General features: G+C 36.4%; 2 protein-coding genes across 8 annotated transcripts in view; both read left to right on the top strand.

Annotated features, from left to right (window-relative positions):
- Nucleotides 1–435: 435 nt before the first annotated feature.
- LOC127808991 (sphingosine kinase 1) lies at nucleotides 436–13,290 on the top strand. Its single transcript, XM_052347763.1, has 10 exons — nucleotides 436–922; nucleotides 1,398–1,520; nucleotides 1,609–1,709; nucleotides 9,531–9,603; nucleotides 9,778–9,864; nucleotides 9,983–10,060; nucleotides 10,244–10,314; nucleotides 11,399–11,689; nucleotides 12,204–12,326; nucleotides 12,863–13,290. Exons 1-10 carry the CDS (start codon nucleotides 595–597, stop codon nucleotides 13,052–13,054), a joined length of 1,467 nt encoding a protein of 488 aa, XP_052203723.1. The 5' UTR covers nucleotides 436–594; the 3' UTR covers nucleotides 13,055–13,290.
- A 5,318-nt stretch (nucleotides 13,291–18,608) lies between these two features.
- The window catches only part of LOC127808361 (B3 domain-containing protein Os07g0563300), a 26,082-nt gene continuing 19,501 nt past the window's right edge, over nucleotides 18,609–25,189 (top strand). For 5 of the 7 annotated variants that reach the window (XM_052346876.1, XM_052346875.1, XM_052346874.1 and 2 more), the window contains exon 1: nucleotides 18,609–19,087. In XM_052346876.1, coding sequence (XP_052202836.1) covers nucleotides 18,963–19,087 — 125 coding nt within the window. In that variant the 5' untranslated portion in view covers nucleotides 18,609–18,962. Of the gene's footprint in view, nucleotides 19,088–23,577; nucleotides 23,783–25,189 lie in introns of all 7 variants that reach the window. The other 2 variants (XM_052346877.1, XM_052346878.1) reach the window with 2 other exon arrangements.

Below are 25,189 nucleotides of genomic sequence, written 5' to 3'. Positions count from 1 at the left end.
AAATTTAAATTTTTAAAATTTATCAGGTTGCATTTGGAAATAATCTCATTTGAATTTTGTAATTTTAAATTTAAATTATTCCAATTTAAAACTCAATTGTTTAAAAATTTGATAATAAACACTTAACAATATATATATACTTTCAATGAATAATAATATTTTTTAGTTAAAAATAAAATAAAATTTACCTTAACATTAGTCATTATGAGTCTTTTAAATTAATAATATACGTACATTAATCATTATTTTTAAAAACGTTTTAAAATAATGATTTACACGTTATTTTTAGTTAAAAATATTTTTATTAATCGATAATAAATATAGCATATTTATATTTTTTAATTAATAAAATTATTTTAAAATTAAAATAAAATATAATTAAAAAATATATTTATTACACTTATTTTGAACACAGCCAAACGGCCAGCGCACCAAACGAGTTACAAACTAACTAACCTTGCCCGGCGGACAAGAATCAGATCCGATTACTCAACCTGATCCTTTGCCTAGGGAAGCCCATCAGCCGTCAAACAAATACCAGCAACTGGTCCAACTCGAGACGGAAGAAACCTCACCAACTCCGGCTGCGGAAACATGGAGCAAACCGACGGCGGAGAGCCGATACTGTCGGACCGGGTCCGGGTAAACGGGTCTGTCTCGCCGGCGACGCTCACTGCTGGCGTTGGACTCCAATGGATGGAGGGCGGAAGCCGCCGCTGCATGGTGGAGGAAAAGGACTTCCTCGGATTCTCCGCCGAAGGCCCGACGATCAAGATCCGGACCGTCGCCGAGGACAGAGACGGAAGTTGCTGCTTCAATAGCAGAGGACATCCGGCCACGAAAACCTACGTGTTCGAGCCCTTGTCCGAGGACTCACTCCGGCTATGGTGCCGAAAGCTCGAAGAGTACTTCGATTCTCTAGGTAGTTCCCCAATCAAATCTATAAGTAAATATATGCTGCTTTGCGCTTGTATAATTCTGTTTATTTTTAATGAACAAGCATGTTTGATTTGGCATCAGTTTGATGAAATTTAGCACTTCAGCTTTGTATAAGTATTCTTTCAAGCTTGTGCAATTAATGAATTTGGAAACAGAGTTGTGTAATACATGAGTTACGAAGTATGAAGTTTAGCACTTCAGTTTTGTGTTCAACTATATTTTTCCAATAATATCTCCACATTATGTGGTTTAGTGGCATCTAGAAGTTGACTTTGGCTGCTTCCTCTGGATTTAGTTTCTCAGTGCGGTAATGGATTGAATGTGGTTTTTGTGGTTCTTTGGTTTGTTGTGATTACTGATTTGGACAATCAGCGAGCCTTACATGAATAGCTTTCTGAACTTAAACATTCATAGCTATTGAATTCATTTTCCTTTTATTTGTCATGTTTCTCTAACAGGCCGTCCGAAGAGGTTGCTTATATTTGTGAATCCATACGGGGGGAAGAAATATGCGTATAAGATATTCATTGATGATGTGAAACCACTACTAGATGATGCTAATATTGAATGTACAGTGCAAGGTTTGCAGTCCATGATTCTATGTGCTAGTTTTGATTTCTCAGAATGTGGGATTGGTTGCTCATTTTGATTTTCGATTTTGACTTTTAGAAACTAAATATCAACTTCATGCGAAGGAAGTTGTTCAAACAATGGATATCTCAAAATATGATGGAATAGTTTGTGTCAGCGGGGATGGAATCTTGGTTGAGGTATGTTCCTTTTGTTTAACAATTGCATGGAAGATATGTTTTTGTCTCACCATTAATTAATTCAAGATACAGAATATTTGATACTTAGGAAGGTATTCGGTGGTAGAACAATTCACAATCATTGTCACAGTGAATTTTTTATGGTTAATACAACATCAAGAAGGCTGCAATAAACTTCAATAGATAATGGACTACACCTTTAGAGATGAGATGTGTGTCAAGTCTCGGATCAGAGACTTGGACAATTCTGAGAGTCATAGATTTAGAGAGAAATTGGAGGGAGAATTTGAAAGAGAGGGAAAGAATATTTAGAAGGAAGGAACTGAATGCTTTCATTGATAGTTCCCATCCTCTTTTACAATGCCTTTTATAGGCATAGGCTATCACCCTCGGCTTATTGGTGTAACCGACTAGATACAATCCTCATAAGCGGTAACCGCCAAGTACACATGCTACTATATGTTTATTACAGCTATAGTTATGCCCTTATAGGTTTATTATAGTTATGCCCTTAGGCTTGTGAAAGTCCCCTCCCCTTGAAATCTTCCTTGTCCCCAAGTAAGGTAAGTAATCGAGCAGCTCGTGAAAATTGTTTCAGCAATTGTGGTAGGTATTCCCAAGTGGTGTTCTCAGGGTGCCGGTAGGACCACTGGACCAACACTTGAATTAGGGGTAAGGGCCCCTGATGGCTACCCTTCTGTCTATGATAGCTTGTGGCTCCACTTCTACTTCTACGTCTTCATTCATTGGCAGTAAGTCAAGGCTAAGAGTAGCATTAGGCTCCACATACTTCTTCAGGAGAGACACATGAAACACCAGGTGGCTTTCCACCCCCGTAGGCAACTGTAGTCTGTAGGCCACTCTGTCCACCTGTTCAGTTATGAGAAAAGGTCCAAAATACTTTGGACTTAGCTTAGATGGGGTTGTGGCAGAAAAACAGTGCTGCAAAAACCTCTTTACCTTCAAAAAGACCTGGTCCCCCACATTAAAACTCCGATCACTCCTCTTGCGATTAGCATTTTGTTTCACTATGTTATTAGTTGTAGCCAACTCTTTCTTGAGTATAGTGAGCATCTCCTTCCTACTTTTCAAGTATTCTGTTGTGGTGGTTGGTGTCTCTTGGAAGTCAATTACGGCGGGCAATGTTAAGGTCTTATACCCAAATAGAGCCTCGATAGGGGTCTTCTTGATTGAGTTGTGGTAGCTCATGTTATACCACCACTATGTTAGGGATAACCACCTTCCTCAACTCTTAGGCCTTGCAAAACACATACACCTCAAATAGGACTCCAAGCACTGGTTGACCATCTCAGTCTGCCTATCTGACTCGGGGTGGTATGCAGACGACATATGCAGCCCTACCCTTAGGCCCTTAAATAGCTCCTGCCAGAAATGGCTTGTAAATACTTTGTCTCGATTTGAAACAATGGATTTAGGGATCCCATGCACCTTAACCACTATATCAAGGAACACCTGAGCAACTTCTAGGGGTGTGTGAGGCTGATGAAGTGAGCAAACTTCGTCAATCTGTCAACCACTACCAGGATCACGTTCTTGCCTTCAGACTTGGGTAAGCCCTCAATAAAGTCCATGGAAATCTCCTCCCAAGCCTGCTCCGGTATAACCAGTGGTTGTAACAACCTCGAGTAAGCCACTTATTCATGCTTGCATCATTGGCAAGTCATGTAGGCTGCCACAAAATCCGTCACCTGTTTTTTAAGCCCTGGCCAAAAGAACATCTGTCTGACTCTATAGTTGGTAGCTCTGACCCTCGAGTGCCCTCCTAGAGAAGAGTGGTGTAGTGCCTGCAATATCTTGGACTTCAATTCTCTGTCATCCCCCACAACCAATCTACCTTTAAATTTGATCTAACCATTGGAGATAAAATACCGCTGTGCATTAGTATGTTTGACAACTAGCTGAGTCTGTAGGGACTTAATCCATTCGGATTTATCATAGCTCTCAGTTACATCTTTGACCCAATCGGGCACCACTGTTGTAATGGCTTCACACGCCCCTTCTTCTTCTTTTCCTGATAGGGCATCTGCCACTATATTCTCTTTGCCCTTTCTATATTGTATCACATAATCCAAGCCCAATAATTTTGATACCCCATTTCTTTGTAGTTGTGTATGCAATCTCTATTGTAGAAGGTGCCTTAGGCTTTCAGGGTCTGTCCTTATGATGAATGGAGTTCCCTCCAAGTAGTGCCTTCACTTATCGATGGCTATGATCATGGCTAGCAATTTCTTTTCATACACACTCATTCCCCGAGGCTTAGCAGCTAATGCCTAACTAATGTAGGCTAAGGGTCTCCCCTCTTGTATCAATATTGCTCCCACCCCAATGTCACATGCATCTGTTTCAATTACGAAGGGCTTAGAGAAATCAGGTAGGGCCAGAACCAGGACTTGTGTCATTGCCCTCTTAAGTATAATGAAAGCAGCCTCAGCTTGGGGATTCCATTTGAAGTTGTCTTTCTTGAGTAACTCGATCAAGGGCTTACTGATTACCCCATAATGTTGTATAAACCTCCTGTAATACATAGTTAGCCCTAGGAATCCCCTCAACTCCCGTATAGATGAAGGCCTAGGCCATTCCAACATGACTGCGTTTTTCTTGGGGTCTATACTGACTCCCTGACCTGAGATGATTTGCCCTAGATATTCCACCTCACTCTTTGCAAAGGAGCACTTTGAGGGTTTCACATATAATTGGTCGGTTTTCAAGATTTCAAAGGCGGTTTTAAGGTGAATTAGGTGTTGTTTGAGGTTGGGGTTGTAGACCAAAATGTCATCAAAGAAGACCAATATAAATTTCCTAAAGTGGGGGCAAATAGATGCCAAATGAGTGGAGGAAGAGTACTTTGGTTCCTATATTCAAGAACACATGAGATGTTCAAAACTATGAAAATTACAAAGGAATTAAGTTAATGAGTCATACCATGAAACTCTGGGAGAGAGAAATAGAGCAGAGGCTCATAAATGAAATAGACGTCTCGGAAAATCAGTTTGGTTTCATGCTTGATAGGTCAACAATGGAAGCTATATACCTACTGAGGCGCCTAATGGAAAGGTATCGGGATCATCAAAAGGATCTGCATATGGTGTTTATATATCTAAAAAAAGGCCTATGATAGGGTCCCGAGAGAAGTATTATGGAGGGTTTTAGAGAAGAAAGGAATTCGAATAGTCTATATATAAGCCCTTAAGAACATGTATCATGGTGCAAAGACAAGGGTCAGAACATGCGGAGGGGATACTGAACCGTTTAAAATTACAATGGGATTGCATCGAGGTTCTGCACTAAGTCCAAACTTATTTGCTTTAGTAATGGATGAACTCACTAAACACATTCAGACATAGGTGCCATGGTGTATGCTATTTGCAAATGACGTAGTGTTGGTGGATGAAACAAAAGAGGGAGTGAACACTAAGCTTGAGTTGTGGAGAAACAATTTAGAATCTAAGGGATTTAAATTAAGTAGAAGAAAAACATAATATATGGAATATAAATTTAGTAAGAATGCAAGAGTGGAGGATGTTATAATAAAATTGGAAGACCAAATCATACAAAGAAAAAAACTATTTTTGATATTTGGAATCAGTGATTCAAAAAGATGAAGAAATTCACGAGGATGTCACGCATAGAATTAAAGCAGATTGGTTAAAATGGAGAAATGCATCGAGGGTGTTATGTGATGGTAAAATCCTAATAAAACTGAAAGGAAAATTCTATAGGACTGTTATAAGACCAGTTTTGTTGTATGACTCAGAATGTTTGGCAGTCAAATACCAGTATGAGCAAAAGATGAGTGTAGTGGAAATGAGGATGCTAAGATGGATGTGCGGCCATACAAGAAAAAATAAAATTAAAAATGAGATTATTCGTAATAAGGTAGGAATAGTGTCAATCGAGGAGAAGATGAGAGAGGCTAGACTAAGATAGTTTGGTCATGTGAGAAGAAGACCAAGAGACACCCCTGTGAAGAAGAGTTGATGAAATGGAACAATTAGTCAAAAAAAGAGGTAGAGGCAGACCCAAGAAAACTTTTGGAGAGATATTAAAGTTTGATATGAAGTGTATGAGCCTAAATGAAGATATGACAAAAGACAAAAATACATGGAAGTCTAGAATTCATTTAGTCGACCCCACATAGTGGGATAAAGGCTGGAGTTGTTGTTGTTTGGGGGGGGGGGGGGGGGATAGATGGTTCATTAGAGCCTAAAAGTGGTTGGAGCATTGGTGAACCCAAATGGCGTCACCCTGAACTCATAGAAGCCTTGGTGGGTTCTGAAGGCTGTTTTTGGTATGTCAGGGTTCATCCTCATTTGATGATACCCTGTGTGCAGGTCAAGTTTAGTGAAGATGGCAGTCCCATTTAATTCATCTAGCAGGTCTTCAATCAAAGGAATGGGAAATTTATTTTTCACAGTGAGGTCATTTATTTGTCTGTAATCTATGCAAAAGTGTTAGGTGTCGTCCTTTTTTTGACAAGAAGTACGGGAGATGCAAAGGGACTTTGGCTAAGTTGAATGATTTATGCACTAAGCATGCTTTTTACTTGTTTTTCAATTTCAGCCTTTTGGGAATGCGGGTAACGGTAGGCTCAAATATTGATTGGCTCTTAATTGGTTTCAAGGAGATGGAATGGTTGAAAAGTCGGTTTGGGGGTAGTGTGTGTGGTTTAACAAATAGGTCTTTGAATTCTAAGAGTAACGGATGCAATTCAGTAGGGTAAGTTACCTTTGCAAAGAGGTCAATGATTGGAGGGCTCTCCTGTTCTCCCTCATCCATCTCCATAGCTCAAATGGAGAACATCTGAGATATCTGCCCCTTTCCCTTAGATAGCAGCCTTTTGCCCGTGATCACCTTACACTCTCATGCTTCTAGGCTACCACTTAATGTCAACTTCTTTCCTTTCAGATCTAGAGTGGCTTCCAATTGTTGAAGTCGAAGGTCAGAGAGCTTACTATTCTCATCCAGTCCACCCCTAGGACTATATCACAGCCTCCTAGCTCTAGAATTCTCAAGTCTGTAGAGAACTCCTCCCCCTGCATCAGCCTTTTGAACCCCACACTTTTATAATGGCCATACATCTTGCTTTCGTTAGCTACTGTTATTTGAGAGGGGAGTAGTAGCCATGAGTGTGCACCCCAATTCAGTGGTAGTTGCTTTGTTGAGGAAGCTGTGGATGCTGTCACTATCAATCAGCACCATGATCTTCCTCTTCCCTACACGACCTTCCACTTTAATGATTTTGCCCGCGGGTCCCCCCTTGAGTGCATGAAATGAAATTTCCCCCCCTTCAGCAATAGGGTCATGTTGAGGGGTCTCTTCCATGGCCTCCCCACTATCCTCTTGCTCCTCCTCGGCTATCTTCTCCTTACCTCCTTCCATGTTCAACAATTGCCTTCGACGCTGATGGCTTGGGGCTGTAAGGGTCCCCACATTTGTAACACAACCTCATATGCTCCATAGTGGGGTTTCTGATGGTCAAAGCCTACTAATTTCCTCTTGGCAGGCTCGAAGTCACTGCTGCTCCTACCTCCTTAGTGTTTCCACTAGGAGGTAGGCTAATTAGGGGAACCATCCGAGAGGGAGCCCTATTTCTCTTGTAAATCACTTCCAACGTTAATTCTTGTAGTCGAGCCTTCTCTGCAGCCTGCCTAACGGTGGTTGGCATCACCATCTTAACCATTGATCTCAAGTCGTTCTTAAGTCCACTAATAAAGCTAGACACAAAGTATTGTTCCGTAAGTGTTGGCTGAGCATTCCACATTAAGGCTCCTAACTCCTCAAACTTTTCTAGATACTTTATGACAACCCCCTCTTGTTTGAGTTTATTGAACTCTTCTATTACATCCGCTATGTTCTTTTCTCCAAATCTCTTATACAACTCTTTTGCAAAGTCAATCCATCTCATCCCAATCCCTCTGGACTTAAGCCACCCTTGGAACCAAGAATTAGCCGTATCATTGAGATAGGTTATTGCCAGGGTAATTCGTTGTGGCTTAGCCACATTGTAGCATTGAAAAAAACGTTCACACTGGCGGATCCACCACCTTGGTCTGGATCCATCAAACAATGGTATCTCCAACCTTGGCATCGGCGTATGATTACCGGATTGGGAATTGAAATCCCTTATGTGAAGGTCCAGCTCCATTCCTTGCACCCCCTTCAACTCTGTTTCCCCTGGAGGCCTTGGAAGTATGCTAGATCTGGTTGAATTCGATCCAGCTCCAGATCGAGGGGGAAATTCCGAAGGCAAGCGGAATTAAGGCAGGGATGACAACATGTTGAACATGCTACTAATCCTTTGGCCAAACTAATCCATCGTGTTCCTATGTCTCTCCAATTCCTGTTGCATATCCTCACGAGATGCCGTCAATTCCTCCTGCATTCCCCATCACTGATTGCAACTACATCTTCCCTGCACTGAGTGAGAGCTTCGTGTGTCTATGTCATTCCAAACTCCAGCGCTTCCATCCTCAACTCCAATTGTTTGAGTCTTGCCCCTTCCGCCATCATCTGCTCACAATCCACCACGCTTCCAATCACAGAAATGCTGCTGAAAATCGCCAGTTCTGATACCAATTGTCAAGTCTCATATCAGAGACTTGGACAATTCTGAGAGAGTCGTAGATTTAGAGAGAAATTGGATGGAGAATTTGAAAGAAGAGAGGGAGAAAGAAAGAAAGAAAGAAAGAAAGGGAAAGAATATTTAGAGGGAAAGAACCGAATGCTTTCATTGATAGTTTCTATCCTCTTTTACAATGCCTTTTATAGGCTATCACCCTCGGCTTATTGGTGTAACCAACTAGGTACAATTCTCATAAGCAGTAACAGCTAAGTACACATGCTACTATATGTTTATTACAGCTACTGTTATGCCCTTATACGTTTATTACAGTTATGCCCTTAGGCTCATGACAATGTGTTATCCATGAAGGATACTTAATCCATGAGCCACTTCCACCTTACTTAAATTTTTGAAACCTATTGAACTTATTAAACTTCCAAAAAAGAAGCAGCAAGTCAAATGAGTGACTAAGAAATTTCTGTTAGTGCTCTTGCTCTCTCTTAAGTTGCTTTCCACAGAACTTTCTAAAACACCTTATTCTACTCTTTCCATAATTTATCAGTATCCATTTTAATAATCATGCTTTTCTTAGCTGTATAATAGAATTATTTCTAGATTGAACATAGATCTTCATCATGAGTTTAACCCTTTAGTGCTTAATGTTTGAGTACCATCCTATAGGGGACACTTTAACTGTAGAGGACCGTTTAAGGTTCTCTAAGTGAATTTCCAATCACATCAAGGATGCATATACACATGTAGCAATTTCTGATAAGCAAGGAGAGTACGTACCAAGGAAGAACACCAAAAAGAGTGCACGTCAAAACATTGACTTCTTGTTGGTGGATTGGTTTTAAGTAATAGTCCTCAGCTTATACATTAATTATTATGGTTACTGGTTAGGACTGCCAAGAAATGAAAACTTCTATGCATTTTGTATCTAAAAGCAATAGTCCATTAAGATTTGGCAGCATACATTTTCTTTAATTTCGACATGATATGAGATCCTATGTTTTTAAGGATAGCTATCGACTACCTCAAGCAACCCTCCCTCTTTTACTGGGGCTTGGGACTGGCCATAAATTAAAAGAATACCTTCAATTATAGAAGTGTTTAAGGGGATTACTCAATCCTAGTGGAATTCTTTAATTTCCATACCAGTTAAAATATATATTATATAGCTTGATATGGTGATATTGCTTTGAGCTCCCCTCTTACAAGAATGCTAACATTGGTAGGTAGTAAATGGACTACTTGAGAGGGAGGATTGGAATGCTGCAATAAAAATGCCTCTTGGCGTAGTACCTGCAGGTATGTTTAGTTATTCCTTTTGTGATAACTATTACTTAATTGTTGTTTAATTTATGTTTTGGGTTATGGTTTCTTTAATGAAGTTCCACAATCCTAAAGTAATGAAATATTTCTTTAATTCCTGCTTATTTCTATAGGATGTTATGTTTTAACATGACTTAACTTTGGATGGAGGTACTGGAAATGGCATGGCAAAATCTCTCATGGATTCAGTTGGTCTTCCCTGTATAGCATCTAATGCTGTTCTTGCTATTATCCAAGGTTGATCATTGGTCTTGAGTTTCTGTTTCTGTCTAGAAAAGCTTTTAACTGTTCCTTTTTCTTTCAAATGGTATTTTGTTTTGATACAATAGTTACCGTGCATTCAAATAATTGGCAGGGCATAAGCGCCCATTGGACGTGGCTAGTATCTTGCAAGGAGAGACTAGGTTCTTTAGCGTCTTGATGCTTGCCTGGGGTATGAAACTAATGCATTTCAGTTTGATACTGAATTGAATTTCAAAATAATTTATTTCCTCTTCTTTAGGTTTTGTATTTGGTTGTTGTGGATAGTATCATCATGAAATTGTACATTCAGAGTATACATGGCCATTTGCTGTAGCTATTTCATTTTTGCTGAGACAATCTTACTGTATTCCAGGTCTGGTGGCAGATATCGACATTGAATCTGAGAAGTATAGATGGATGGGCAGTGCTCGCATGGACTTCTATGTAAGTTCTGGCCAACATCTTACTTGTTATGTTGTACAAAACTCACTATGACAGTCACTGTTTTTAAGCAGTGGCTTTCTTGTCACTGATGGATATATATTCTTGTCCTTTGTATGGTTCTGTCCATAAGATATACTTTCATATATATTCAGTTTAAAACTTGTACTTCCATGGAAATCTACAGTTTCTGTTTAAGGGAAATAAACTGTGTAACCACAACTTATACATGGGACCAACATTGTATGTGATAGAGTAGATAATTGGTGTCTACCACAGTAAATCTACCATTTACAATTAGTAACTGAAGGAAAAGTAGAATTAAGGCCACTGGATTCAACAAAAGATCCACCCAAGTTGCACAAGTTTTGGTCTTATATCATTGTCTTGATTTCCTACACCCGCAGGGCAAAATGTTTTACTTTTGGGCTCGTTGTGTGTGTGGAAGGATCCAAACCTAGACATTGTAGTTGGCAGCCACATATTCTAATTTCCCGAGCTATTAGCCTCACCCTATCTCCAATATAGTATTTTGAAAAAGGTGTCCCTCTATGCATATATAGAATTTAAATGAAATCTATTTGCATTGAAATGATTATTTATGCTTTTCTAGAATGTAAACCACCACAAATCAAGATTATCACTATATGTTAATTTTGTCAACCATTTGTTCTGACCTTTGGCCTTTTTTTATTCTTATTAATGTGGAGGTCTTTTCTTGATGGAATCGGCTGCTGTTTGTAGGAGCCATGAATATCATAAATTATATGCATCAGTCCTATAGGAACGACCACACTACCATTTGTAGAAAACTCCAAGTTGCTGTTTCTTTTGAGCATCTTCAGCTATGTTTTACCTAATGTTACTTGTCTTATATTGTTTATAATACGGATTATTAAGGGCTCGTTTGACTACAATTTCGTTTTTATTTTTTAGTTTTTGTTTTCAAATTTTTGAAAAAAAAAAATTGGTTATAAACTTTTGAAAATAAAAAAACAAAAAATTGAAAACGAAATTGCAGTCAAACAAGCCCTAAAGTTTTATGAAAAGGGATCTTGTAGACTAACTTATAGTGTTTTTCCTTCAGGCTATTCAACGAATATTTCATCTCAGGAAATACAGTGGCTGGATTTCATTTGTGCCTGCTCCAGGCTTTGAAGCTTGTGGAGAGCCCAGCAGTCCAAAAGATGTATTACCTAGCAATATCAACAATCCAAGTCAGGATGAGCCCATGAAGGTTCACCAACGTGGCTACCAAGGTCCTCAAGTTGACTTGGAGAGTTTAGAATGGAGGAAGATTGATGGTCCATTTGTTTCAGTCTGGCTCCACAATGTACCCTGGGGTGGTGAAGACACCAAGGCAGCACCTGATGCTAAGGTTTTTTTTTATCCCTATATGGAATCCTTATGCTATCTTTTTGTTTGTTGCTTTGCTTACTTTTTTGTTCCACAAATGCTCTCACTATAAGTTAGTACCCATCATTTTTGCAGTGCTAATTCTCTTATTATTACTAAGCGACCAAAAATCTAATGCAAGGCAAAGGAAGATTATTTTTGTGCATTCTGTTTAGTGGTTAAACGTTTTTAAGCCACATTTAATGACAGTAGATCATTCCCTTAAATAAACTAATAGGACACATTTATTAACCTATCTGTCCTCAAGTTACTCAACAAACTCACAGCAAATGCAGCAATAGAATCAAACATCGCTAGTTAATTTCCAATTTTCCATGCTCTATGTAGAAAATGGGGCAAAAAAAAAAAAAAAATTATAGGTAGGTCTTTTCCATGTATCTTGCCTAACTGGATGATATGAAAGATTTAAATTCTTAAATTTTCTTAACAACTCATCCTTTTGATTTATTATATTCTGTTTGTTGGCTGATATGCAGTTCTCGGATGGTTATTTGGACTTGATTCTTATGAAGGACTGTCCAAGGTTCGCGTTGCTATCATTGATGACTAAACTAAGCAACGGGGATCATGTCAAATCACCATATGTTTTGTACCTCAAGGTGAGTTCTTCACTTTTGACAAGCTTCTAGACTTCGTATAAATGTGGTCTTATGATAGTTAAATAGCATAAATGGTTACTAAATTTTGTACTAAAATACAAAAAAAGTCATTGAACTTCAATTTGTAGCTAAAATGTCACTTAACTATCATCAATCGCCGTTAAAAGAGCTTAACGGGGATGTTGATGTAGCTAACAACGTGAACGATTAAATAACACAAATGATCATTTTGCACAAAAGTATAAAAATGTTACTGAACCTTTCACTAAAATATAAAAATATCACTGAATTTTATATTAAAGTATTAAAATGTCAACATTTTGTTAGCCTCTTTTAATAGCAATTGACAGTAATGATGAAATTGTATATTAAATTAAAATTTAGTAATATTTTGGCTATAAATTGAAGTGGAGTGACATTTTTATACCTTAGTGTAAAATTCAATGACTATTTATATTATTTAGCTTGTATCATTATCATTTATGTGTATAAATTGAAATAATTGCCTGTTATACCTTTTATTTAATTTACTACAGGTGAAAGCATTTGTTTTGGAGCCTGGTCCGAGAACTGATGATGCAACAAAAGAAGGGATCATAGATGTAGATGGAGAGGTAATAGCTAGAGGAAAAGGAACTTACAAGTCTGAGCAGAAGACATTGATGGACTATGAGAAGCTCCAGATAGTAGTGGATCAAGGTTTGGCTGTTATATATGCCCCTCTATAAATTTTTTGAGTAAATTGTACTCAATGATTTTGCTAAATTACATGTACAGCCATATTTTGGGAAATACATTGATCTCCCCTCCATTGAGCGGATGTTAGTAAATCCTTGTAAATGTATAAAATGTCAAGAGGTATCTTGTGTGTAACGACACAGAATAATCTAATATAATTTTTAAATAACTAGGGCGGTCATCGTTGTTGACGAGCCGCGGCGGAGTACTACTAAAACAAACAAAACTGCACGAAGTTGTCATTTACGTGAGAATGCATGCACGTGAGAACAGCAAAGGCAAGCCGTGCCATCTCCTCTCAAACAAAGCAACCACCTTCTTTCCTGACTGCCATGATTGTGAAGGCTTTTGCCACAAAAAACGTTCCAACTTCAAAGTAGTACTATCACAAAGTTATATTTTTTATATAAATAGTAATTTATTTGATTTTTTAATCCAAAATTAGAATTTGACGGAAGACCAATTCTTTAGGCTTTGTTTTTATGTCGTTTTTAGTTTTTATTTTTTTAAAATAGTAAAAACTTGTTTATTTTATATTTTTAAAAATAAAAAAATTATTAAAAAAACTTGAGACTATCGTCCTTGCATGGTCTCTTATCGCTTATGTCTTTGATTTTAGCAAATGAGGTAAATCGCAGGTGGAATGTTTGTCTCACTATGCTATGATAAGGAGTTGAATTTATGACTTATTGATACAAATTTAAGTTTATCATAGACCAATCACTTGACCTATGTTTGAGGGACAATTTGTAAAGAAAACTTAAAATAACAAAAAGTTGTTTTGATTATTTTTATTACAATTACGTTTAAAATTTAAAAAATGCAAAAAATGTTATAAATAAAAAAATAACCTATTTTTAGCGATTTCAAAATAAATCTCAAAACACAAAATTAAAAATAAATTCAAAAGTCAAAATTAAAAACTAAAACACGAAAGAATAACTCTTTTAATTTTTTTTAGATCGAACTTATTTAGTCTTGAATCAAGTTGAGTTTTTTAATTTGATTCAAGCCAAATTTTGAAAGTAATAAATTAGGGGTGAGTATTTGATCGGTTTGATTGTCAAACCATTGAATTGCTCAAATTGAATAAATCAAACCTATATAAAAGATTGAATTAAATTGAACTAACCTAATAGACTCTCAAACTGAACAAACCAAAATAATAAAGTGCTAAAATTATGTTATTTTGATTATTATTATTTTTTTAATATGAAGAATGAATTAAACTGAAAAAAAAATTGAAATTGCCAGATCAAACTAAATTAATTTACAATTTGAACTGAATTGAAGTGACAATTTTAACTAATTTAATTCAATTATTTTGATTTAGTAAAAATATTGCTCATCCTTTCACAAAATTAAATCAAAATTGTTAAAGCATCGACCATTTGGACACGTCGAATGGGAGGAGTTGATAAAAAAGTAAAGGAATTGTTTATACAATTTTGTGATATATGTTGGTCTGCGCCTGCATGCACGCCTTATCCCTGACTGAGAATAAATGAGAAAGGAGACACAGCTAGGTCCCAATACAACAAAGATTCTTCAACCACTCGCAGTCGCAGGTTACTCACGAACACACTTTTCTTCTCCAATGCACTCGCCGCCAATTGTTATTAAAATCATGCACGTTCAATAATAATAGTATCTAGCAAGAGTTGTAGCATTCAAAGCCGCCATGGCATAGATTAAATTATCGGATAAATAATATATTGATATTAATTTAGTGGATTACGAGTTTAATCTTTATCTTGCGCAAGAATTAAATGTTCAACTTGCGATTTATCTCCTTTAACGTAATCGAAGGTACAAGCATCGCGAATCTCACCAGAACGATTATTCCAAGAATTATAACATTGAATAATCCATCCACTTGATATTATTCCTAAGATAACCTAATATGGTAATTTTTTTGTGAGTCATAGTGAGCCATGAGAGTCTTTCAAATAATAATTGTCGAGTGACTTGTGAATTATTTGAATGGTCTCTTGAAAGTATTGAAAGAGACTATTGGATGAGGTCACACAATCTCGATCACTTGAATTGGTATTCCTTGATATTGATCGTGCGATACTTTTTCACATGTATCTTGTTTATGTGAATTTTTTCTTTATACGAGCTTTTGAATATCTTTATTTAAATTTAGGTCTAAAACATAGCATTTTAGATACGAGATTGCTTTAACATTTTGAGCATTAGTGAACTCGAGAATCAAAACTCATAGCAATTTTAAGATTAATACCCACTTTAATGCTAACAATTTAAGATTAATACCCGTTGACCCCACTTTAATGTTTACAATTTATGATATTTAATATTTTAATAGTTTTATTTTTTATTGATATTTTTATTTGACATGATTTCTTGATAAAAAATTACATTTACATGTGAGACAAAGACCACAATGTCTCCAATTAATCTTAAATAAGTAAACACAATTTAATTGTACAAATCAATTAAAAATGAACATACTTAACTTACTCTTAAGTGGATAAAAATGGCACAAATTAACAAGTTATGAGAGAAAAATAAAGAACAAACTGAAAACATATAATTGCTAACTCTAACTAGTTCATAAATTAAATAAAATATCCAAAAATCTCAAAATAAGTGCAAAAACTAACTATTCCATAACCTAAACAAAATTCAATTCATATTTAATTCATGTAAACGAATTGGTTTTCAACGTAATTTCAAAATAATTGAAATTTTGACTGGAATTTTTTTATTTTTTTCTCAATAAATGTGGTATTTGATTGAGTCTTCAAACATACAATTATTTGAATTTTGTTATTTATTCCTCGATAAATACAAATTTTAATTAAATTTTCAAACACCATGCTCGTGTTTCTAATTTTAAAAGTTATAAATTACTCTACTTCTATGAATCAATGATAAATTAGACACTAATTTGCTCTTGTAATTCAAAAATTAATTAGATTTTATATGAACTGATTGACTTTTACACTTCTTTGAATATAAATTAAGATTTTATTCGATTTAAAGACCGTTGCAACTCTACCTTTTCTCTCAAATTATCAATGTAGTCACTTTCCTCAACTCAAGGGTAAGTTTATTTATTATTTTACATTTAATTATTTTGTAATAAAAGAATTGCATGTAATTATTTAAAATTGATTTAAGTATCATGACGTTTTTTGACATATAAATATTAAAAATAAATTTATAAAAAATTTAAATACTTCAAATTATAAACTTTCAATGATCGTGCCTAATTTTATAATCTTGATAAAAAAACTTTTGCTAGCTAAATTCATATTTTTACTTTTATACTTTTATGTTTTTTTCGTATGTCTATCATAAATTTTTATTATTTTGATTATACACCTATAGTTGTATTTTTAAGTTAATTTAATTAATATATTTTAATATTTTTTTGCATGGTAATCTGAATTTTTTGTTAGTTCGATTACACCTATGTTCCTATATTTTTAAGTCAATTTAATTCATATTTTTTAATGAATAAAAATAACCTAAAATGAAATAAATCAATATAATTATTATTTTTTTACATATCAAAATAAAGAAATTAAATTAACTTGAAATTTTAAATAATTTAAATAATAAAAAATTTAGGTTGTGTCGACGTTCGATTTCAGCTGATTGTAATTCGTTATGGGCTGCGATGAATTAGTCAAAAAATGTCAAGAAGAGGAAAACAAATATCCCAAATATGAGTCAACATAAGCAATTTTCACGTGGTTCGGCCATAACGATGCCTACTCCACGACCGCACTCTGATTATTATTTCAGAATGGCGGTATCTGATTATTTTTCATGTGCTTCTCATGATATATCTGACTCCTATTTATAATGAGAGACCTTTACAATTTAGATAACATATAGAAATATAAATATGATATAACAGGGGACAAACAGTCTTTATCATATGTGCAAAGCCGGGAGTGAGATCCTCATTAAGAGGAGCATGGGCTGTTGGAGAGAAAGTAAATAGACCCTATATCTAACTTCTCAACAGCTTTGCCATTTGTGTGAGCTGTAGGTGTTAGACTAGCGATCTAGGTGGTCTAGCAAACTGAGAGTTTTGTTGGAAACTCATTAGTCGGTCGCGAAGAACTCGCAAGAGGCTTTACTGGAAGCTCATGAGGAGCTTGCTTTATGAGTTGCAGATTTCGGTGGTGTATGGATTTTCCTTGACGAGGTCGCCTGGACCTTCTAGGCTCTGGGCGATTGGGTAAGCCTATTAGACTGAATTTGACTCATAAGGAGTGATGCGGGAAATGCATATAATAGTTTGTTACACCAAACAAATCAAAATATAAAAATTAAAATAAATAAAAAATATAAATATAAAGGTGGAATTAAAATAATTATACAAAAAATAAAAAAAAAATACAATAGAATTTGACCATCTTTTACATATGCAGGCCAACGTTGATGGTTGATTTTAACGAGAGTACGTCTCGCTTAGGGATTTCAAAGTTGAATGGGCCCACTCAATATATCCAGCAGACAACTTTATGCCAGTGGTTGCCCATTAATGCCACTCCAACGCCAACTCTTAAAGGTTAAACTTATTGCCCTGTTTGCACTCAAATATACACCATCCATACCAAACAGAGTCCAGTCCTGGAACAGAGTCGCGCATGGCATGACGACTTCTCCGCCAGTTCAGACTGGTGAACAAGCGACGCATCGAGTGCCCTGCGCTCAAATTTGAGAGCATTTTTGTCATTTCAACTCATTAATACAATCTTTTAAATATTGAATTGAAAATGAGCTAAATTTATGATTTGGTCAAATTTTTATCAATTATTTTTTATTATAAACCAAGTTAATTCTAAAAAGACATTTGGTTTCTGGTCAACCCGGTTAATTTAGTTTTACTTGGATCTCATATTTTTGTAGGTCAAATTTATATTTTATATTTATATATTTTTACTTTTTTTTTATAATTATATAATTTTTTTATTATTTCGATTACATTTTTATATTTATATTTTTAAGTCAATTTAATTATTATATTTTAATATTTTTTTGCATAACAACTCAAATTTTTCTTTAATTTGATTAGATGATTGTATCTGTATTTTTAAGATAATTTAATTTTTATATTTTAATATATAAAAAAATGAGTTAAATTGACATATGTTACTTTATTTTTTTTACACATCAAAATATATGGATTGAATTAATTTAAAAATATAAATATAATTAAAATAACAAAAAATTTGAAGTTATCACATAAAAAAAAGTCAAAGTAAAGGAATTAAATTGATTTAAAAATATAAATTTAAAGACATAATTAAAATAATAAAAAATTTAGATGATAGAAAAAAAAATAAAAGTATAAAAAAAATGAATTTATCCTATTTTTGTACACAAAATTTAAAAAATTAAAATAAAACCGGGTTGAGCTGCCTTGTGTGTGAAATTCAAGTTTCCTCGGACGGATATTTTGATAGCGATCTTCCGAAAATGCCCTGGAATTAGAAGGCGTGTGAGTGTTTGTGATATAATGCGGGGTTACATTAGTATTCATCCGAACGACGACAGCGACGAGGGGAAGACAGGAGAGAGAAAAAACGACGACGCCAAACGTACAAAGTTTTCTATATCTTTCATTTTCTCACTTGTCCCTCTGCTAAAGCCCCCATCCCAACTCGGCCATTGTCATTGTTTTATCTCTCTCTCTCTCTCAGACTAAACCTAGGGTTTATGTTCGTCCGCTTTGCTTCTTCGTTGTCGTCTTCGTTTGCTTCAATTCCAAAGCTGTTCGCATACGCTAAATCGCCGTCGTCCTACTCTCCCTCTCTCTCTCTCGCCTCGTAGTTTTTTTTTCATTTAATTTGTTTCTGTGGAGTGGCTTAGGGTTTGATGTTCGCGGAGATTTGTGGCTGGAGGTGAGCTTCGATGTCGTCGTCGTCTTCGTCGGCGAAGTTTTGCTTCAATTCGACCTGTAAGAATGTGTTCGACCGGCCGAGGAAAGGATGGCGTCGCCGGACCGGCGAGTTCGCCGACCTTTGCGATCGATGCGCGTAAGTGGTTTTCCGTCGAGTTGCTTTACTCTTTTTTTGATCGATTGAGTAGGTTTTGTTCTGGTCTTTTAGAATTTGGCGATTATGTGGAGTGGTTTCGAGTGGCTTTTACCGTTTGGTCTTCTTCAGTTGGCGCAGCCATGAAAAGACAGATAATAAAAGAAAATGGATGGCTGCTGATTTTTTGTTTTCTTCCTTCCAGTTCTTTTATTCGTTTGCTTGATTTTGTTGCTCTGTTGTAGTGCGGAATTAGGCTTCGTTATATGGAATTTCTGCTGAATAGCTGAACTTTCTACTAGGATCGTGCATTTTGTGGTGTTGAATATGCTAGCTTTTAAAATTGTTGTCATGGGATGAGTCATACGGGAGTTGGAAAATAATTGAAATTGATAGAAAAAAATTGCTGAAAAGACCTTGGAAAAGAAGAAGTTCTGAAGTGCATTTAATTTTATGAATAATCACGTAAAGGTTTCAGCAGAAATAAGTTAAGAAAAGGATAGTGACTTTTCTTCATAAATCTCCTTTAGGCCGGGATTAACTGAATCAAGCGGTGGAGGCATTATGTGAAGGAGTTTATTTTGATGTGTTCTTTGCACTGGACCATGCAGCTTGGGGCTGCTGAGTTGTAAAATTTTGGGCCATTCATCTTCCTTAGTCAATATTACCTGGGAGTTAAAACACGGGTTTAATGAATTTCTTGATTTGTATCCAGAATCACACACTGGCCAATCGTAATACATGTGGGTCATCGTGATAACATTTATTGGATTATGTGACCTGAATGGTTGTTGGGAGAGTGAAGAACTCTGCCATTTATAGTTAATATCTGGATTGGATCCTAATTTAGCATGGATATAGTTGTGTGGTTCAGGTTCATCTTGAATTTTGGCATCTATTCAGCTTGTGGTTTGGGCTGTCTGAATCCTAACATTGCCACATGTTATATCTTTTAGTTTTAATTTAATTTATTTGGCATTGGAATATACATGGGTATGCAATTGTCATACTAAAGACTTGCCATGGTAGGATCTTCTTGCCAACTAAAAATTATGTTAGAAATATGTCATTCCTCTTTTTGTGGTAGCTTGACTTTGGCCTGTTGTAGTAATGTTAAGCATTAGTTTTTCTAATCAACTCTGGTTTTACCCATAGTTACCTGGTTCGTTCACCTCCCTTAAGAATCGCGAATTGGTTCATGCGTCCCAGTTTGCGGTGCATTTTCGAACTAGTTCGTAGCGGTGTGCGCACTGGGACACTACAATCAACGAATTGGAGCTGAAAATATACAAACTGCCAAACATACCAGCCACCGCCACCGGCGGAGAAGAGAATCACAAAAGAGAAGAAGAGACGAGAAAACATACCATAAATAAAGGAGTGAATGAGGACGATGACCATAAATAAAGGAGTGAACGAGGACGATGACCATAAATAAAGAGTGAGCGAGGCTGCGAGAGCGAGAGAGAAGCAGCAACCGAGGGTGAGGGAGGGTGAACCATGGATCAAGCGAGCGAGGGTGAGCGAGCAAGAGGGGCAGAGGCGAGAAAGGGAGAAGGGTTTTCACTTTGTAGAGCAGAAGGGGGGCAGGGGCGAGATGAGAGCGAGAAAGGGGATGGGTCGGTGGGCGCCAATTGGGGGTTAGGGTATTTGGTAATTTTTTTTTTTATTTTATAAGTTCAAATTTAATTGTGAACCCTAAATTCGTCATTTGAAATAAATTTTTTGTTCTAAATAAGAAATTAAAAATTGAATACGAGGAGTCAATAATTCCAACAGTCATCAGACAGTGGCAGACAAGCCACTAAATATTTAATTTAACACTACTTCTCTTCTCCATAAGTAGAGTACCAATGCGATATTTTTTATTTTTTTAAAAATTTTGACTTAATTAAATATAAGTTAATAAAAATTCTGACTTATTTTTCCAAATTTTGACTTAATTAAATATTTTTCACAATTTTAGTTTTTTACAGTGTGTGTATATATATATAGTGTAGTTTTTTTTTTTTTTTCTAATTAACATTGTTTAAACTTTATATAACTTAAAAAGAAAAATTGTGAAGTTATATTAAATTTATTGAATATATAAATTTGATAATGTAAAGAACGAACTGAATAAAAGTTTCAAACGTACCACGTCCCAAAATAGCGTTGTAACTAAGCCTACCCCCTGCGTACCACATATCTAGCTAGGTGACGTACAACGTATCCGAACCTGTACCACGAACCAAAGCATACCTCATTCCTGGTAACTATGGTTTTACCATTTCTTGATTAAAAGAAATGATACAAATCTTTCTACAGCTGCTGGAGCCTATATCTAACTTGCTCTTAGTAGGACAAACTGTGTGAGTTTAGTGAAACTTAATCATGATATGTTGTTTCTAGAAAACAAAAGACAAATAACTCTATCATTGGCTTTCGATATTGTTTTAGGCTATGTTTGGGAGAGATTTAGTAATGGAATGTAACGTGTTGTAATGAAAATGAGTGGAATGAAATGAGAAATTTTCCTCCTCATTTGGGAGAGAAGAGGATGAAAAGTAATGGAAAATGCTTTCTCATTGTTTGGGAGAGCTATGGAAATGGATGGAACAGAACATTATTAAACAACAAATGTTAATTATACCCTACATAATTTGCTCACAAAATTATAAAAGGATGATATATATGAAAGTTGTGGGGATAGATTTGTCCATACATTATAACACTATTTCCACCCATCTCTCCCTAATTTGGGGGAGAGAAAAAATGTTGATTTGAAGAAGATTGGATGGAAACCCCTTCCATCCAAATTCTTTTTCATATTCTTCTGTTAACCTTATTACAAATAACTCCGTTTGTAATATTGTCTTTTTTGAATGGATGTATGTCTAACGTAATATTCTTATTTCAGTTATGCTTACATCTTGTGCATGTTGCTTTACTGCTCAATATTTTGTGTTGTGCAATAAAGTTAGTCTTATAGTTATCTGTTAAAACTATTCTTTTTAGTTTTAAAGGGATTTTAAATTGCATAAAATGTGTCACGGGCAGTTGATATAGCTGGGTGAATTGTAATTAGTTGATTGTTTGAATAGGCGGGAATATTAGTTGGGCAGTTAGGCCTAATTTTCAAATTCAAACTATTTTGTAATTGTTGATCAAGTGGCCATTGGTGCCTATTATGGGAGCCAGATCAGTATATAAAGCACATTGATACCGCTCCAAACCATTAAGAGAATTATCGATACAAAATCTCTCTCCCGCCACTTCTTCGCTCTTTAATTCTCATTCCCCTTCTTTTCTCTCCGTTCTTCCCCCTCAATTTCCCTATTCTCCTCAATTCAAGGAGAATTTCCCCCTATCAGGATTCAATTATGACATTTTAGTATCAGAGCATGATCTTGGGCAGAGATCATTGTTGGAATTCACCACGGCCGACAGCCCCCACATGAAGCAGATGGAGGCACAGTTGTAGCAATTCACCTCGGCAGTAGCCGATATGCAAATTCGAATAGGTAGTATAGAGTCAATCGTGGACGTAGTTGTTAAAGGCGCGCAAGGCGCCTTAAGGCGGCAGTTCAGCACCTCGCCTGTGCCGAGGCGAGGTGATTTCAGTGAGGCGCTCGCCTTGCACGGTGAGGCGTTGAGGCAAGAGGCACGCTTCATGAAACCTAGGTTTCAATTAAAACCTAGGCAGCCCAATTCCTCCCCTCTTTTTAGTTCGAGCATGTATATATTACAACATATTTACATTTCTTTAGTTTAAGTAAATGTCCACATTTTTTTTATTTATATTTTACCTTTCATTTACTTTAATACCTAAATGTAAATAAGAAAGTACCTCCCATTTGGATTCAATAAAAATATCTAAAAAATCAAAATCCATAACAATAAGAAAATAGAATTTTGGTTTTAGTACAAACTCATGATTTAGCGATTTTACCACCCCAAAATACATACCTACTATTTCTTGAAAAATTCATTAAAAATCATTTTAACAACAATGAATATTAGCTATTAAAATATCAAGAGATAGTTTTTCAAAATGAAAACATTTTCTTATATGTCTCATTTTAATGCGCTAATCTTCCGGACTTAGAAAAATAGCATTTTTCAAAATGAAAACATTTTCTTAATTGTGGTTGTGTAGTGTTTATTGATTGTGGAGAGTACTAAAGCTCGTCCAAAATGTCCTCCATCAGTAAAACAAGAGATTGGAGAGTACATGCAAAAGAAGAAGAATAACAAGGATGAGGGAAATATGGCATCGTTAGATGATGATTTTCAATTTGGTGAAGGGTATGATGATGATGAGGAGGAGCTGCCTCAAAGTAGGAAAATACCCAATTTATCTACCCAATGTATTTGCATGATAAATGAATCAACTTTGATGATGTTAGTTTAGAATTTGAAGATAATGAATCATTAATGATATGCATGTGTTATTATTGATAATTTGATAGTTTTTTATGATTTTACAAGATTTTGAGTTTCTTTTCTAAAAGGTGCGCCTCGCTTTGCAAAGGCGCGTTTCAGGCTCCAGGACCCTTTGCGCCTCGCTGCGCCTTTTAGAACTATGACCATGGAGACAATGGAGGAAAGGAGAATCGATGGAGCCATGGAGCGATGGCGAGAGGAAAGCGGGAGCAACACAATCAGTTGAAGAATCAGATGCAGTTGTTCATGAGGATGTTTATGAGCCACCACCAGGTAAGACTCTCTCCAGAATTCCCTCCCAGAGAAAGATTAGACCCGATCGTACCGGGACATATTCTGGCTTCCCGGACAGAAGATGCTTATGAATTTGAGGTAGATCCGGTGGTAGTAGGGGAGAATACTATGGAGTGGAGATAGGTAATTCAAGTTGTTCCTCATCAGCCTAGTTTTCCATTCCCAAAATTGGAAATCCCCATGTTTGATGGGGTGAATCCGAGATGATGGGTGCACAGGCGTGAAAGGATGTTCAGTTTCTACCATGCGCCTGAACAACAACTAGTGACTCTTGCTGCTTCATACCTATGATGTTGGGGATGCATGGTTCTAGGGGTGGATAGGTGCTAAGGAGGGTTGAATTTGTGGAGGATCTTTGCGAATGGTTTAGTGATAGAAATATGATGGACGTAGTGGAGTAGTTTAATAAGCTATGTTAGGATGGATCAGTGCAGTCCTATCAACTGAGATTTGAGGAGCTCAAGTCACTCATGTTGATTTTGAATCCACATCTGATGGAGGGGTGCTTTGTTTCCATTTTTGTGAGTGGATTAAGTGAAAAGCTAAGGCCTACTGTCAAGATGCAACAACTTAAAACCATCAAACAAGCAGTTGAGTGTGCACGGTTGCAAGAATTGATAAACTGACAATGGAGGCATTAATGAAGAAGCAAAGGTGGCAGATATGGAGCATGAATTTGGGACACTCTAACTCGATGGCAGGAGTGTAGGAAGGGAAGGAGGAAGGAACCATCAGGGAGGCAAGGGAGTGAGCCAATCCATCGCCATTGCTCTCATGCCTATAAACAGCGGGAAGCTTGTAGAGTAGAGAAGGCAGTCTCTTATGCTACTGTTGTGGGGACAAGTATACCCCAGGGCATCAATGTCAGAGGTAGCTCTTGTTGCTTGAAGGAGAAGATGGGAAAGAGGAGAATGATGAAGGGACAATCACACAGGTGGAAGGAGAAGGAGAGGAGAATGTGGAGATTTCACTTCACGCCCTTAGAGGGCTCACCAACAGTAAGATCATTCGAGTAGAAGGGAAGGCACAGGACAACAGGCTTATGGTGTTGATAGATAGCATAAGCACTCATAACTTCCTTGATGAGGGGACAACCAAGATGCTGAAATGTGAACTGACAAGGACACAAATGTTTGTGACTGTAGCAAACGGTCACAAGGTGATGTGCCGATTTGCTTGTGTGGGATTCTGTTGGGAGATGCATGGGTAGACTTTTGAAGCAGACTTAAGGTTGCTTAAGTTGGGAGGTTGTGACATAGTCTTGGGTGTGGATTGGATGAAGGGAGTTAGCTAATAATTTTTGACTTCAACAAAATGGAAGTCACTTTTGAGAAGGAAGGCAGGAAGATGACCCTTACTAGAAGTTCAGAGATTGGAGTTTGTAAA

Source organism: Diospyros lotus, chromosome 8 (assembly GCF_014633365.1).
Source record: "Diospyros lotus cultivar Yz01 chromosome 8, ASM1463336v1, whole genome shotgun sequence".
In the NCBI taxonomy this organism is placed as follows: domain Eukaryota; kingdom Viridiplantae; phylum Streptophyta; class Magnoliopsida; order Ericales; family Ebenaceae; genus Diospyros; species Diospyros lotus.
This window is presented reverse-complemented; position numbering and strand designations above follow the sequence as displayed.